At 37.9% G+C, this 15,932-nt stretch overlaps 2 protein-coding genes across 4 annotated transcripts in view; one reads left to right on the top strand and one right to left on the bottom strand.

The window, feature by feature from the left end:
- Positions 1 to 3,291: 3,291 nt before the first annotated feature.
- Positions 3,292 to 12,352, bottom strand: zmat1 (zinc finger matrin-type 1). Of its 2 annotated transcripts, none has more exons than XM_036588175.1 (7): positions 12,102 to 12,352; positions 9,516 to 9,622; positions 9,022 to 9,111; positions 8,795 to 8,930; positions 7,995 to 8,264; positions 6,644 to 6,734; positions 3,292 to 6,524 (listed from the first exon to the last, which is right to left on the bottom strand). In XM_036588175.1, exons 1-7 carry the CDS (start codon positions 12,226 to 12,228, stop codon positions 5,444 to 5,446), a joined length of 1,902 nt encoding a protein of 633 aa, XP_036444068.1. In that variant the 5' UTR covers positions 12,229 to 12,352; the 3' UTR covers positions 3,292 to 5,443. The 2 variants fall into 2 exon arrangements, with proteins under 2 accessions (XP_036444068.1, XP_036444069.1); XM_036588176.1 differs by having other exon boundaries at positions 7,995 to 8,261.
- Positions 12,353 to 13,382: 1,030 nt separating this feature from the next.
- The window catches only part of dnai1.2 (dynein, axonemal, intermediate chain 1, paralog 2), a 32,989-nt gene continuing 30,439 nt past the window's right edge, over positions 13,383 to 15,932 (top strand). For both annotated transcript variants that reach the window (XM_036588174.1, XM_036588173.1), the window contains exons 1-3: positions 13,383 to 13,629; positions 14,704 to 14,772; positions 14,886 to 14,984. In XM_036588174.1, the coding sequence (XP_036444067.1) occupies positions 13,588 to 13,629; positions 14,704 to 14,772; positions 14,886 to 14,984 (210 nt within the window). In that variant the 5' untranslated portion in view covers positions 13,383 to 13,587. The remainder of the gene's footprint in view (positions 13,630 to 14,703; positions 14,773 to 14,885; positions 14,985 to 15,932) is intronic.

Raw genomic sequence — 15,932 nt, 5'->3', positions numbered from 1 at the left:
ACAAGAGCCTTTTCTAGCATGTTCTTGCATTTCTTGTAAAACAACATTAAATGAATTAATTTCTCTCTTCTCTCACCTCAAGCCCTGAGCGCCGTTCCTAACGCTTACCCGGATCCAGGTGTGTGACCTACAGCAACACCTGCAGCATGCCGCCAGCAGCCTGCAACTCAGCAATACTGGAGTTATAGCAAACCACACAAACATGGCCTTAATCACATATTCACTCCTACTAGATTTTGATAAGACTCTTTATGACATAACCCTTTTTATATCACACAATGTAATTATAAATTTAGAGTGAAATTAGAGTCACCATTTCACACACATGGTCCATTCAGCTAAGGGGGGCAGTCTCATTACATTCATTTATAATAAAAACAAATGATTATCATCTGAGTGAATGGAAGGGTGCAGCATATACAAAAGACAGCACAATGTACCTTTAAAGGGCCCATAAACTACATTTTATTGTATTTCCTCTTTTGCCCTGATATCCATTTATCACATTTATGTGGTTTTAAGTAACAAAAACAGTCATAATTCATTTTTACATAACCATTTTCCAACCTCTCTTTATCCCTTGGAATTAAACAGGCTGTTTTTGTCACTTTGCCTTTAAGATTTAAATATGTAAATGAGCTCTGTTCTGATTACTGTTCTGAAACACTCCTTATAACTTCATTATGAATAAGTGGATATATGTTAAAGGGGAACTCCACTGATTTTTCAAAAATTCTACATAATTAAATGGTTAAGATATATACAAAGTTATTCAGAGTAGTCTGGTGCAAAATGCTTAATTCTAGAGCAACTTAGCAAGTCAGAATTTTTCACAGCTGTAGTGATAGGAACCAGACGTCTGGTTATGAATACTCAGCCTGATGTCTGAGACCTTGTTTTACAGTAGTTTTGAGATATGTTTTTCAATTTATTCTAATCTGTTCATGGTGGAGGGATACATTAAGGATGTTCTAAGGCAAAATAGTCCCCAAAAGAAAACTTTTTACAGATTTACTACTATTTCACCATCATCAACGTTGCATATAAAAACCTCAGAAGACTTGTGTATGTTGGTGGTTTGGGATATTAAATAAAATAGCTATATTCGTGTTGTAGACACCAGGCCCCCTGGTTCCTATCATCACCACTGCAAAGAAATCAGAGTTGGTAAGTTTCTCTACAAATGAACCATTTCGCATCAAACCACTCTGAATGACATTGTTTACATTTCAACTACTGATTTATGCAGACATTTAGAAAAATTGGTGGAATTCCCCTGCAAGGAGCTGGTTTTCATGACATCATGAAAACAGTGAAATCAAAACAGGGTGTTTTTGCAGCTAAGTCTTCATATATGGACTGTATTGACAAGAGAGTGAGTGGTATGTTTTTGAAACCATAACAATATTTACATTGTTTATAAACTAAATCAACTTCTTAAAAACTGAGGAAAATGCAGTTTTCCATGATGTGGGCCCTTTAGAATAAAAAAGGATTAGTAGTAAGTAGGGCTGAACAATTTGAAAAAAAAAGTGACTAATAAAGTGACTGTGATTTATTAAGCTCCAAACCAATATATCCATTTTGAGGACTGAATGCTAGACTCCTAGTTCACAAGCTCTCCATTCTTAGGTTAAACTGCACTCATTAAAAATCACATTTTTAATATAAAAGTGATTCATTGTTCAGCCCTTATTGTAAGTAGCTAAAAACATTCCAGAGGTCCATTAGTTTAGAAAAAAAAACGACAGAAATAGAAAAATGTCAAAAAATTTGTAAAACTGACCCAAATTTCATCTTCCAGCACTGACAGGGGAGCAAAACACTAATGATTCATTTGTGTTTCATTCAAATCATTTTACACCAATAGCAATTCTGGCCAATGATGGCACAAGTTACTTTCAGCACCACTTTAAACATCCTTGTACTCAATAACAAATCCATCATTAAAACAACAAAGTGTCTGGAAACTATAGGCACTTGGCAGTATACACAGTCATGAATCTGCTCTTCATAATCTTTATCTTATGACCGACCAACCTAGGAGGAAAGTTATCTATTAAAGAATAATCTATCATTCATCTTGTAAGGAGCAATGTTCATTTAATAGCAAAAAGAGTCACAAATCATACTAAGCTGGCACCAAGTTTTATGTGAATATTTTATGATGAATGGACCAACAGAGATGGCCAAAAATACTTGTTATAATGAATTACATTAAAGTCAAGAACCAGTCAAGAACCATTTGTCATAACAAAACTTCATGTCCCCAAAAATCATTTTGGAGATATGAAGTTTTGTTTTGACAAATGTTTCATATATACTTGCTTAATTTGTGCATGTTGCACTGATAACACTGTTAAACTAGAGGAGCTTCATATCCTCTCCATATCCTGCAGACCCTGCTGAAGCCTCAGCTGCCACACTCTGAGGTGCTCAAGGCTTCATGTGGGAGTTTTGGCTGCAGGGTTTAAGGCTCATCGCCCCCAGCCTCATCTGAAGGCCTATGAAGGCTTACAAAGGCTCCTGAGCCTACATGAGGGTCGTACGGGGGGAGGATGTGGGTGAAGTACACGCCTCGGGGGTCGAGGGTTCAACACAGACACTGGGAACAAAACCACATAATTCTTTGAAAACAGGAGATCTCGGGGGGCTTCAGAGACTGCTGAAGGTGCCAGCATGTTCGTGTCTATGTAGGGGCTTTCAACTTTAAGACTACAAAAAGAGCTCAAACGTCCGGAAAACAAGACTGTGAAAATTCCGAGAAGCAGTAATATCAACTGTTATATGACACTAAGTGAAGTATCTACATGTTTCTCAAACTTATAACTCCATAATTGTGGTAACTTTACAGGAGAAGGAAAAAAGGTTCACTTTATTGTAAGCTTAATTTCTCCATAATTCAATCATTAAGATGCAAAGCCATTCAGAGTGGTTCATTGTTTAAAAAAAAAAGAAAAACAAGTGACAGCTCCAGTGTCTTTACAGTGGTACTGATAGGAACCTGCGGTTGTGTCTACAACACAAACATAGCCATTTAATTTTTATCCAAAACCATCAGTAAACAAATAGGTGATAAATCTGAAAAAATAAGTTTCCCCTGCCATGAGCGTGTTACAAAAAAGTTTTAGACCAAAACCTCAAAACGACTGCAATCGTATCAGGCAGCATATTCATAACCATCTTAGGTAATAACTTTCATTGAGGGAGCCTTTAGAGGCATTAAACTCTTCAGATGTCTAGTTCTAATCTACTTCTATCACCATCACTGTGAGCAATTCTGACTCGGTACGTTTCTCTAGAACACAGCATTTTCCATCAAACCACTCTGAATGATTTTGTTTATATCTTTACCATTAGTGTTGAGAATTTTTCAAAAAACAAAGAAATAGCAAGATTTAATTCCAGGCCATTTTAAACCATTTCTCTTTGTCCATTCATCATGTAATGTTTGCACAAAGTAAAAGGCAGTTAACATTTCTGAATGTTGCTGAAAAAAATAAAAACTAAAAAAAAAGGAGAACGAGGGTTCGTAATGACAGCATTGACATGCATATTGACATACAACACAAAAGTAAAAATAAAAATAAAAAGAGTTCTCTTTTCCTGAACCATATCAAAGGTCGAAGATACAAAACCTCCATGTCTGTGTGGCCTGTTTTGATTCTGCTAAGTAGTATATTTCACGGGGGCAAATGAGGTCTACTCCGAGAAAGAGATCGACCAGGTGGGAGTCAAGTGTCCTCATTTGCACCAAATGCACCTGTCGTACATTACAAAAATATATATAAACGCATAAACACACAGCAGAAATGCAAACATTCTTAAGAACCTTTGTCATATTAACAAGCTTAGACCATATACATTATAATAGGGAAATCCTCAGAGCACTGATAAGACACGGAGGTGGTGGTCTTGGAAAAAAACATTGTCTGCATCACATCATGACATAAAAGCTCAAAATTGTGGGTGAATTTGTAACACAACACTTTGCAACACCTGCCGTCTTTGCTTTTCCCCACCACAGAGGAGAGGAGAAACAAGTGCAGATGAACAGCGCCCCCCCTGAGTCAGAGTGTGGAATGACAGCAAAAACAACACTGAAGGAACAGTTCAGTCAAAAAAGCAGGAGCAGCTAACAGCAAGCACTGTGCAAATTAGGGCAGTAACATCAATGTAACATTTAGAAGGCATGTTGCTGAATATAAATGCAATATGGTATTGAATGCAAGCCCTAATGCAAATCATGCCAATCAATGGATTGTACAGTACTCTGCAAAAGTCAGAGATTACTCTTACTCAGAAAACCTATTTAATAGAACATTACAGAAACGCCTGCAACCCTAAGCATAATACAACTGTTACCATCAGATAAACAGTACTTTCATCTTTGAGAGAGAGGAGAAAATCAAGCTCCACTCTTGCTTCACATCTGAAAAAATCCACAGGTGTTTCTGTTCATCCTTACACTGTGATAAGACAAATTAATGCTATGGGTCTGAAAGGATATGTAGAGGTCAAAATCAGTTACTGAGAAAAGAAAAAAGACAAAAAAGAAGTAAATTTGACCCTGAAGACTGACGCTGGACTGATCAGTCTAAATTAGTAATTAGAATTCCTTCAATCACGAAAAACAAGAAGTAAAACCAACTCCTAAGACTGAACTTTGGCAGTGTGGAAAAATATCCCTGCAAATTTCTTTGAAAAGTTGAAAGCAAGTCTCTCAAAAGGAATGGAAGCAGTAATAAAGGCAAAGTGTGGACACACTAAATACTGGCACACACTAAATCTGAGTGTGTTCTTGAGATTTTTGTGTAATTCACATTTAAATACATGTTTGTTGCTTTTTTCCTGTTGCTAAAAAGTAAAAAAAAATTTACTTAATGGCTGTTTTGACTGAAATAAATGAAAGGGTGGTCTCTGACATTTGCAATATACTGTACATTCCATTAGCTATTAACTACATTAGTATATTTGGGCTGCCTACATCTTTAACCAGGCAAAACTTAAATCAATACATCAAAGACTTTACAAAAGGTAAAACATAATTAATAGTAAACGGTGTTTATTTTATATGAGAGAGTAGGATCTGAGAAGATACATTCGTTTAGTCCTAATATCAACATGGCTGGTTTACACATGTCGACTGTGCAAATACATTTATGGTCAGTAGTATCAGATCATGCATTTATATCATACAACAAAAGTCTGTCTGCAAAACAAAAGATCTGAAGAACATCAGAAAAAATGCTGTTTTGTGGTCCTGTAAGTTACAAACAAAGGTCAGCCTGTAGTCGAGACTTTGGGCAGGCGAAAGACACTGATGCACAAACAAGGACACATCTGCATATAGGCCATCCTGAATCCTTACAGTCTGCCTAGTCAGGGTGCACTGAGTTGAGACCAATAAAGGGCAAGTAGCCAGCACACCGTCATCAAAATATCAGAATATGCCCAAAATGGTTTCATCCCAGAGCTTTTCCTCCTCTGTCCTGCTGTCCCCTCCATCCATCCTTTCCTTTGCTTTCTTCTTCTCTTTTTTGCGCTTTGGTCTCTCCTCTTTAGCTTCAGTTCCTTCCTCTGTGTGCTCTTCCACTGTGGCCTGCACTCCCTCACTTGGCACTCCTCCCTCACCTTTGTCCATCCCTTCTTCAACAGACCCTTTGCTCTGCTCTCCTTCATCCTCCTCTTTCTGTCTTTTTCTATGATGCCCTTCTTTTCGTCTCTTGCTCTTCTTGCCGACTCTTCTCTTACTCCTGTATTCATCCTCCTCGCTGGAATCTCCTTCTCTGTGGCTTTTCTCCTTCCACTTCCTCCTCTCTTTATCCTCGTCTGGTCCTTGCTCCTCTTCAAAACTCATTCTCCTCTGTCTCCTTGCTGTCGTTGCATGGCCTTCCTCCTCACTTTCTCTCCTTCGCCTCCTCTTAGTCCTCCTTCTCTCTTCTTTCTCAGAGTCATCATCCTGCTCTCTCCTCCTCTTCATTCTTTCTTTTCTTGTTCTTCGTCTTCTTCTTCTCTCTCTGCTGCTGTCACTGCTGGTATCGCTACTACTGCTGCTGCTGCTGCTGCTGCTGCTAGTATAAGACGAGGAGTCAGAGGAAGAGGAGCTAAATGAGTCTTGGCTCCGCCTCCTACGCAGTGGTCTACCTGCAAGGCCAGGGATGAGTGGAGGAGGATGGGGTGGGTAGCCTTGACCCCACTGGTGCTGCACTGGGAACCTGCCTCTGAAGCCAAAATGACCAGCTCGAGGTTGAAACGGCGGGCGCCAGTGTGGTGGACGGAAGGTAGGAGGAAGAGGAGGAGGAAGAGGAGGACGAGGCAGATGTGATGGAGCAGGAGGAGGCTCCTCCTCTAACTGCTCGCCCTCTTTCACTCCCTCCTCTGCACTTCTCTGTCCTGGGCCTTGTCCTCTTTTGGGCTCCAACCCCCGAGCTTTCTGGACCTGGATGTAGTCGGCCAACTCATCCTGGAACGAGTCGTACACTTTCTTCTGTGATTTGCATAAACCAACTATCTTCTTTTCTCTGTCAGGGAAGATAAGAGTCAAGGAATTAATTTTTGAGAACAAAATATGCAGAAAAAAATATAACTAAAATACATGATGGGAGATGATGAGAGAAGACATCAGATTAAAACCACTCACTGTACGAAGTGTTTGTTTCCCTGCATGTGAGCCTGATATGTCTCTACGGAGCTGAGAGTCACACAGCACACTGGACATGTTAGAGAGCTCGCTAAAGAAAACAGCAAGAGAAAGAAAGAGAATGATAAAATGAGAAGAGAACAACAAGAAAAAGAAAAATCAAATCATACCAAATATACAGTACTGGGCAAAAATCAAAGGCCATCCTTCATTTATTTAAGTTTTCATTCAAAATGGCCATTTAGTACAAGTTACTCATTTTTACGAGATATTTCTGAAGAGATTAGATGTAAGATAACCCACTTGCATAAGGAAAGTCAAAGGAACGTAAGTAAAAAAAGATGATATTCCAAAAATTATTAAAAGAAAATATGACACGTTCAAGACTGGGCAGACCACCAAAACTGTCACCATCAGGTTGAGAGACAGGAGAAAATCAGGCTCAGATCTGAAAAAGTCCACAGGTGTTTCTGCCATCTTTACACTGTGAGAAGACAATTCAACACTATGGGTCTAAAAAAAAACCTCAGTATCACTGGATGTGCAGATTTCATTGAAAAGCTGAAAGCAAGTCTTACAAAAAAGAATAAAACAGAAATGAAAAATGAAATACATGACATAATATTTAAAAATGTGATATATTTTATTTGCTGAAGCTACAATATCATTTTCCGTTAAGAATGTTTTCAGCCATTTTTTACCGACACAGGAAAAGGTATAACTTGCATTTAATGGCCTTTTGACTGAACATTAAATAAATGAAAGGCAGACTCTGACTTTTGCATGATACTGTACATCAAAAAATACTCATAAAAATGCTCTGGATCATATTTTATACTACAAAACCCTGCAACATTTACAATGAGCTTTGAAAATGGGTTTTACCCAGAACCCAGCAACATACACTACGCAAATATACAAAAGCAAATACTATGAGACTGAAAATCGATTTATGTGTTGCCGCATTTAACAATGTGCCACCTGAAAACTAGTAATGAACTGCAAGAGCAAGCTCCATACTGAGTGTTGCAGGAAAGGGCGCCATAGCAGCTATAACCTAAGCATAGGTTGGACTAGAGACACCTCATAGGATTCAGCGGACGCAGACCACCCCTTATATTTATTATTTTCTTTCTTGCCTATGCAACATGCAAAGCAGCACAAACTTCAACATGTTTCTTGTTGTTTTGGCTATAAGAATAATATCAGGTCCAGTTTACAGACTCTGATTAGTACTTTATCTTCCCCTTGTAAACTAAAGTTTACATAGATTAATGTAATTTTCCTAGCTCATATTCAATGTTTTTGGCCCAATATGCTTGCACCCATATGTGAACACAGTAATACGTACCATGCTCAGACTCCTCTGAGAGTTTGCTGAGCATCTCCTGTCGAGCCTGGTTGCGCTGGTGCTTGCGCCCACTGTAGTGTTGCTGGGCTATAAGGGGGTTGTTGAAAGAGGCTGTACAGAGCTTACAATACTTGTCCGGGTCACTCAGATCGACCTCCTGTGCAGCAGAAGCGGTGCTTTCCTTCTGCTCCTGATCCACTTTAACCCCTGCAGTACCTTCCCTAGCAGGCACAGGGACAGCCACAGAGCCCGCCGTGGTCCTGATATCTGCTGAACACACAAGAGTACATCTGTATGGCTGCCAATTTTGGTCTGTGTAACTGATAACACAGTCATATGTAAATATTTGAACACCCCTACTGAACGTACACATTTTGACTTTGACTTTCTCTACAGAAAACTTAAATATGGCATTTTCTTGCTAATTTTAATGCACAAATTCTGAGATTAAAATACTGAAGAAAAAAAAACCCAGAAAATATCAAAATGTGCCATATTTTTTTCACTGGCCACATTTGTTTCTCTTCACCCCCCCAATATGTTAAATTCAGCAAACAAAACATTAAAATGTCTATGTGTTAACTAATTTCACTTTCCTGCACAGTCCCTGCAGTCACATGTGTATATTTAGAATATTTAGAATAAAAATAATTCTAGACAGTACCAAATTCAAATTGAATCATCATGAAATTTGATGAAATTTCATGTTACTTTAATGCCACTGAATCACTGTGAGATTTACACCACTACAGAACTGAATACCACAGGTAATACACAGCCGTCCATATGGTAATGCTTGCCTGCAGAGAGAGTAGTGTCGCTTTTCCTCATGTTCTTGGCATGGACTTTACCCTCATAGTGTGACCTGGCGACCACAGGGGAGCTGAATACCATGTTGCACAGCTCACAGACCTTCTCTGGGTCCACCTTACTGCTCTGTTAAAGAAAACAAAAAAAATAAGACGGAACCTCTACAAGCCAACAAACTAAAGCTAAAACTGCCGAGTCTATACTCTATGGGACTTACAGGAAAGCTGCCACATTCTTGACCTTGTTTGCTCTTTTCTGCTTTCTTGCTCTGCAGGTAGATTCTGACTCGCTGAGCATGTTTCTTTCCCTTGAGAGTAGAGAAATAAGACTTCACTTATAGATACATGCCTGGATACCATTCATGAATAGTATGTGTGTATTTTATCTTTCTATTCATCCGTATATCGTCGCCATTGTAACAAAACCTTGTTTTTTTTTTCTTTCTTACAGAAGAAGGAAAAACATTCTTAACTTTAAAATAAGTTAGTTACATTATGTTTAACATAACATGAAATATATATAATTTTAGGCCATTTCTATCAGTCATAAAACATTCACAAAATGTCAGCTGTGTTTTCACAAGGCAAAACAAAGAAAGTTAAGTAAATAAATGTTTAGTAAACATTCATTTATTTATTTATAAAGTTAAGTAATAAATGAAATAATTGATGACATAACGATGCCATGAATATTGTGAATATTTGTACAAACCTCATAATGAGAGACTCTCTGAGACTCAAACAGCAATACTGCCTCACACACCTGACAGAAGGTATCTGTCAGCAGACCTTTAAGAAGTTCACTGTCGTTCTGGGAGTCTGTTAAGACAATAAAAATAGTTGAAAATGTTAGAATGATGAACAAGCACAAAGACAGGCTTAATAAGAGCGCACTACACTATTCCCAAAACTATATTAGTGAATAAACACAACAGAGGAACTTTTGATAACGAATTTAAGAACTAGTCATACTATATACTGATAAAAGCTTTTTGACAAATGCATTGAAGAGTTAATTGTGTAGTTCTAAACTTCCAAAGACAAACGATGCCTCAAATATAATCACAAGCTTAATAAACAAAAGAATAAAATTATATCATGCATGTCTGGGGGACACTCTGAAACTGCATGTGAATGAAGTGGGTAATGTGTTACAAGGACAAAATATGAGTGAGTGTGTGTGCACCCCTAAGTAAGCACTTAATCCCAAAATTAAATATACCTCACATTGCTTTTCAAAAGAGAATGTCCTCACTGACTTTAAAACTAGATTAAAGAGGCTGTGTCTAGGAAACTGACTCTTTGGACTGGTGTCTTAGACAGGAATTAAGCCTAGTCCTGAACTTCATTTTTCCTTTCAAAGGAGAGTCTCCATTCAATATGCTGTGTAGTTTAGGACTAAATACCTGTCCAGGTGACCGAGCCCTTTGTGGTTGACAGCAGTAGCTGACATCTAACAATATTATTTAAATACCCTAGTGCACACAAAAAAAACTGGTGCACTGTTGCACTGAAACAATGAATTGAAATTTTAATTTGCAAGAGAGCAATTTCAATTGCATCCTATATTATTCAACATAGACTGAACTTGTTTCATTAACACTGAGCTTGTAAACTGGCAGTCTAGCACACTATCTTCAGTTTTTACGCCTGAAGCCTAATAAATCAGATGTGCTGGTCTACTTGAGAAAAAAAAGTCTGGAGCCTCATATATAGAAAGTAATCACATTTAAACTGCTATACTGGCCAGAAAAAATACACAAAAAATTGCACAAAAATTCACAATTACATATTTCCCCCAGATCGTTCAGCCCTACTGTGCAGATTTAGCTATACTGAAGGTTTAAGAAGAGCCCAAAGCCCTGGATATAAACAAATCAAGAAAGAGAAAAAGGGCTAAAACCAAACTTTGATATTCAGACAGACACATTCATACATCGATATCTGAAGTTTCCAATTCCAATTCAATCTGTTTGTATGTTTTACGCTTAAAAAGTTCATTCCTGGGCAAAGATAAAGCAAACTAGAGGTGGGCAATATGTGAAAATGTAATATCAGGATAATTCTGAAGGTTTTTTTTTACGATATTTACAACACACAATATGTCAAGATATTTATTTTTTTCTGACATCTAATAAGTTAGAACAAAGTAGTGCCACGTTTTAAAAATATTACCAAAGACTTTGAATCCAATTACTTGTATTCAACATCTCATACACTGCACAGCACTAAATCCAATTACACTGAACTAATTATGTTCTCTTTGTAATCGAACACGCAGATGGGAAGTGATTTGTCATTTGTAAGTACTGATATCCACAATGCACTCAGAAAAGCATACTGTGACATTTTGTCATGTAATTTCATCACAATAACGACAAATATTGTCTTATTGCCCGGGTCTAAAACAAACCCAGGAATAAACATTGTTAGTGCTGAGTCGCCTTTGAAAATATTTTTAATCAAAACTGAGGCTTCTCTTAGGCCAAGAAAATGGCCACACCATGCTTGTATTTCACTCACAGTTGATCTTAACTCTTTATTTTTCCAATACATGTTTTGTACCACATGTATCTGCTGCTGAATGTAACATCATCAAAAGCATTATTGTGCCACCCATAATAAATCTTGGATTTCTATATTTAACTGTTACACAACCGTCCAAATACTCCCTGCTGACTGTCTGCAACTGGACCTGCGGTGTCCTGAAGTAACTTATCCAGGCATTAAGGTACCAATTGTAACAGCATTGATTAACGCCAATTATCTTTTACAGCAATTGTTAGATGCCAAAATAGCTCTAACTAGAACTTATTTCACTAACAGAAGAGTATTTAGATAAGTATGTAGACACTAGTATTTATATCCTATTGAAAATTTGCTGACTTGAGCCCAACCAGTCTCACTGTTTTCTAAAAAAAAAAAAGTCCCTGGCATAAGCAAATTATGATTTCTACAGTTGTGGGATTTGTGCAGTATTTTCACCTTTTCCACCTCAGAATAACCAGCCATTCACACAAGAACCAAACTCTGAACCCTTTTCACTACTTAGCTATTGTTTGTGATGGGTGAAAGCTGTAAACTAGCCAACGTTAGCCAGCTTAGCAAGCTAACTAGCGTTGGCTAATGAACCGATTAAACTCAGCCACCAGTCCATCACGAACAACTGGTTAGCAGTGGTAATCCGGTACGGTCTCGTTAAAATGTGCTTTAGTCGAGTAAAGAACAGGGAAAAACAACTGAGCTTCGTCAGATAGCCGTTTTTCGGCCAGCGCTGAGCGACCATGGACAAACTCACCTTCAACATGACAACTAGGGGCGTTAGTGTTTTGTACTGTGTCGGCGTCTGAAACAGATGCCGAGTCTGGATTAACTGAATCACTGATATCTGTTTCACACGGCGCGCCACCCTCTAACACAGACATGATGGTATTAATCTCAAAAAACAAAAAGTAAACCTAACCCAACATAGCTGAACACCACTAGCTACTAGCTGCTAGTAAAGATGTCCGCTAGTGACGAATGCCCGAGTCGCGAACGAATCGATTCATTTGAACTGGTTCTTTTCAATAAAGTGGTCGATTCACAACTGAATTGAACCAGATAGTTACGGTTTCCGCCGTTTCCGCCACTGAAACATATAACCTACGTACATAGAGAATAAATCTGACTATCGAAATCTGTCTATGACAACAGAATAAAACTGATGTTCATTGTGGATATCAGATTTACTTACAGATATGGAGTGAATAATGGCAGATCATGGAGTTATTTCATCTTACTAAGGACACTTTTTTGCCAGTTTATTCAATACTAATGCAAAGACTGTCAAATACATATTTTTAATATCTGCATTTCATGATTTCCACTGTAAATATTTTTTTCCTTTTTATGTTCACAAGGAAACAAAAATATTTGCATCGGACTATTTACTTCGCCCACCACTAATTCATTTGACTTGTGAATCAATTCTTTGGAATGAATAGTTCGAAAGAATCGGTTCGGTGAACTGAATCAAACTTCCTTTCGGATGTGGTCACTGCGCCGTAGTCCTCTTCGTGTGTGTCAAACGAGCGTGTTTCCCCAATAGTTGCATTAAGTTGCATGTTGCCACCCTCTGGTATGTCACCTTTACTGTTATAAACATTGTGCTGAATACTAAATGAACGGACAAATAGGTCTGTTAAAGCCACAGCCAGGAATTCCAGTACAGCTGGCAATCCTACCAGAACATTCCAAAACATTAAGTAAAGGTTGGGGACATCCAATTTGTTTGTTTTAGAAAACCACAAATTAATTAAATTTCTTTAGTGCAAAATGAGTTCATATACACCTGCCTACAAATGATGGTGGTGATGGTATTGATGACAGTAAATCTTATGAACATTACTTATATTCTTCTCTATTATTTTAATTATTTCAATTTTTTTCATTATTCTAACTACTTTTTATATATAAAAACACTAAGTCCAAAATTCCTATACCACCACTTTCATAAATAAAATCCATTTAGACGGTGTGAGGCAGGACTTTTATTTAGGGAAAAACAACGGCAGCACGCATGCGCCGTCATCGTTTCCATAGCAACAGTACACCGACAACTGCATAGCGATCCATCTAGACAGTTACTCTCATGGGACTCACTTTAACTTTTAATTTTATTCTTAATTCATAAACAAATTCGAGAAAATTCGCTATAGTTAACGTAAGTCAAAACGTGTCCTTATTTCTGACGGTTAACCCTTCGTGGACAACAATTAAATACAACTGAAGCAGCTGAAACAATGCCAGTCCCTCAAAAAGCTGGAACCGGGCGATCCAAACAGGTAACGACTTGTAGCACCTACTGTCTACACCTTATTAGAAATATTCAGTTAGACACTGAGCAGTAAACCAATTAGAGACTATGTTGATACTTCTACTTTTGAAAAAACAGGCGTAATGTCTAAAGTTTCAAAAAGCCTTGATTATTTTATGTAATAAATCCGTTTTCACTAAAACAGAGTCCCCTGTTTGTCCTGTTTCCCTAGCCGTTATGATTCCATGAGAGAGCTTCTTGAGTTCCTTTTGCTTGAGGAATTGAAAATACTAATAAAACTACCTTAAAAAGGAATTCCTCAGATTGCTCAAAATTTCTGCATAATTAAACAAAATCATTCAGAGTGATTTGATGCAAAATTGCCCTGTCTGATTTGTTCACAGTGGTGGTGAAAGGAACCAGATGTCTGAAACTTGCCTCTATAAGCTCCCTCACAGAGTGGCAATAACTTGCATGTATTAGCTACATGCTGCCTGATGCTGAGACATTGGTTTAGGATACAATTGTTTAGATAAGGTTTTAACCTAGAATATAGTTTTGAATTATATTTGTGGTGGAAAGACACACACAGGTCATTGTTAGGGAAAATAGAGCCCAAAGGAAACTTATTTTTTCAGATGTAACACTGTTTTATCAATATTACTTATAAAAACACAGAAGACACACGTAGGATTAGTGGTAGTTTTGGATAGCTAATAAAATGTCTGTTTGCATTGTAGACAATTCAACCCCTGGTTCCTATCACCACCCCTGTAAAGAAATCTGAGTTAGTAAGTTTCTCTATAATGAACTACTTCACATCAAACCACTCTTAATGACTGTGTCTACATCTCAACGACTGAATCATGTAATAATATGGATGAACCAGAAAAAAAAAAAAAACTTCTCAGAAAATGAATGTAGAAGTTATAAGCATAGCTTTAACATTACACTAAGCTGCTAATGTGCATTTTACTGGCTGTGGCTGGCGGTATTAGGAAATATGATCACACTGGATTTTTCTCAGAAACAGTGGTTTTAGATAGACTGTCTGAGACATCTGTCCACCACTACTGGAGTTTTATTTGTCCTCTTCACACAGGGCTCTAATGCTCATTCCCAGTCCAGGGCACCTGCTGTAAAGAGTTCCAAAGTCTCCAGTAAGAAGAAGGTAGTTTGCAAGCTCTGTTATCTTTTCTCTATTATCTTTACTCTATTATTTATTATCTTAGCTGATGTTATAAAAGAACCTGAGATACCTGAAAGTGTTTTTTTATGGCGTAGGATGATGAGGATGGGACAGAGCTTGGCGACGGAGGAGATGAGTGGACGCAGGGAAAGACTCTGCTGAAGCCTCCAGACCAGTTGGACCTGTCTGAGACAGTAAGTGGGATCATATTAAAATGTTAGCGATCGAGGAGGTGCACCATTTGGGTTGTTGTGGTCCAGTGGTCAGAAAGCCTGAAGTATTTAATTGCATATGAAGGGCTTGCACACAGAAACCTTATATTGGCATGACCATGACATCACTTATAGTGGACAGAGGACAGGAAGGGCATAGTGTCCCCTACACTTTGTTTCTAATATCATCTCAGATTGAACAGAAGAGTAAATGACAGTCACAGGAATCATTTCATGCAGATTAAGCAGACAGTTTAACTGAAGGTTAACATACTGCAGTCTTAACCATATGGTGACAGGGCTGAATTCAGTTCAACTCAATTCAATTCAATTCAATTCAATTCTTACTCTAAAGGAATCAACCAAGTCAGAACAATGCATACATACCACACAAGTTATTATTTGATATGCTGTTGTCCATGGTGGGTCCATGTGTGCCTTTGTGGAAATACTCGATCGCAATATGCATTAATTCAGTGACGAAGAATAAACTCTCCACAATGCAGTGCACCACACATGCATCATTACTTTCTCTGATATAAGAGACCAATAATACTGCACAAAAAAATCACATCCACTGAGTCTGTGAGCTGTTAGATTATTTTTTGTACTAAAAACAGCAGGCAGGCCCATTATTAGTCCAGTCGCTCAGGCTCAATTTCACATCAGTTCCAAAATGAAATCCGTAAAACACTTCTTGATCTCCTCCTTCTTGTTCATTCCATCGTTTGGCCACTAAATGATGGCAATGTGCTTCCCAAAGCATCTTTTCCTGTCCAATCCATCCTTTTCCCTCTTTCTTCCTTCTCTTATGTTTCTTTCTTATCTTATCTCATAAAAATGTGTTTTTAAAACAAGTGCCTGTTTTCCTTGATTTTGCTGACATCTGGTTGGCATGGAACATTTCACTCAGTTCAGGAGTGGTTCAGG

This window comes from Colossoma macropomum, unplaced genomic scaffold, assembly GCF_904425465.1.
Source record: "Colossoma macropomum unplaced genomic scaffold, Colossoma_macropomum, whole genome shotgun sequence".
NCBI lineage: Eukaryota > Metazoa > Chordata > Actinopteri > Characiformes > Serrasalmidae > Colossoma > Colossoma macropomum.
The sequence above is the reverse complement of the archived record's forward strand: the minus strand, read 5'-3'. Positions and strand labels throughout refer to the sequence as shown.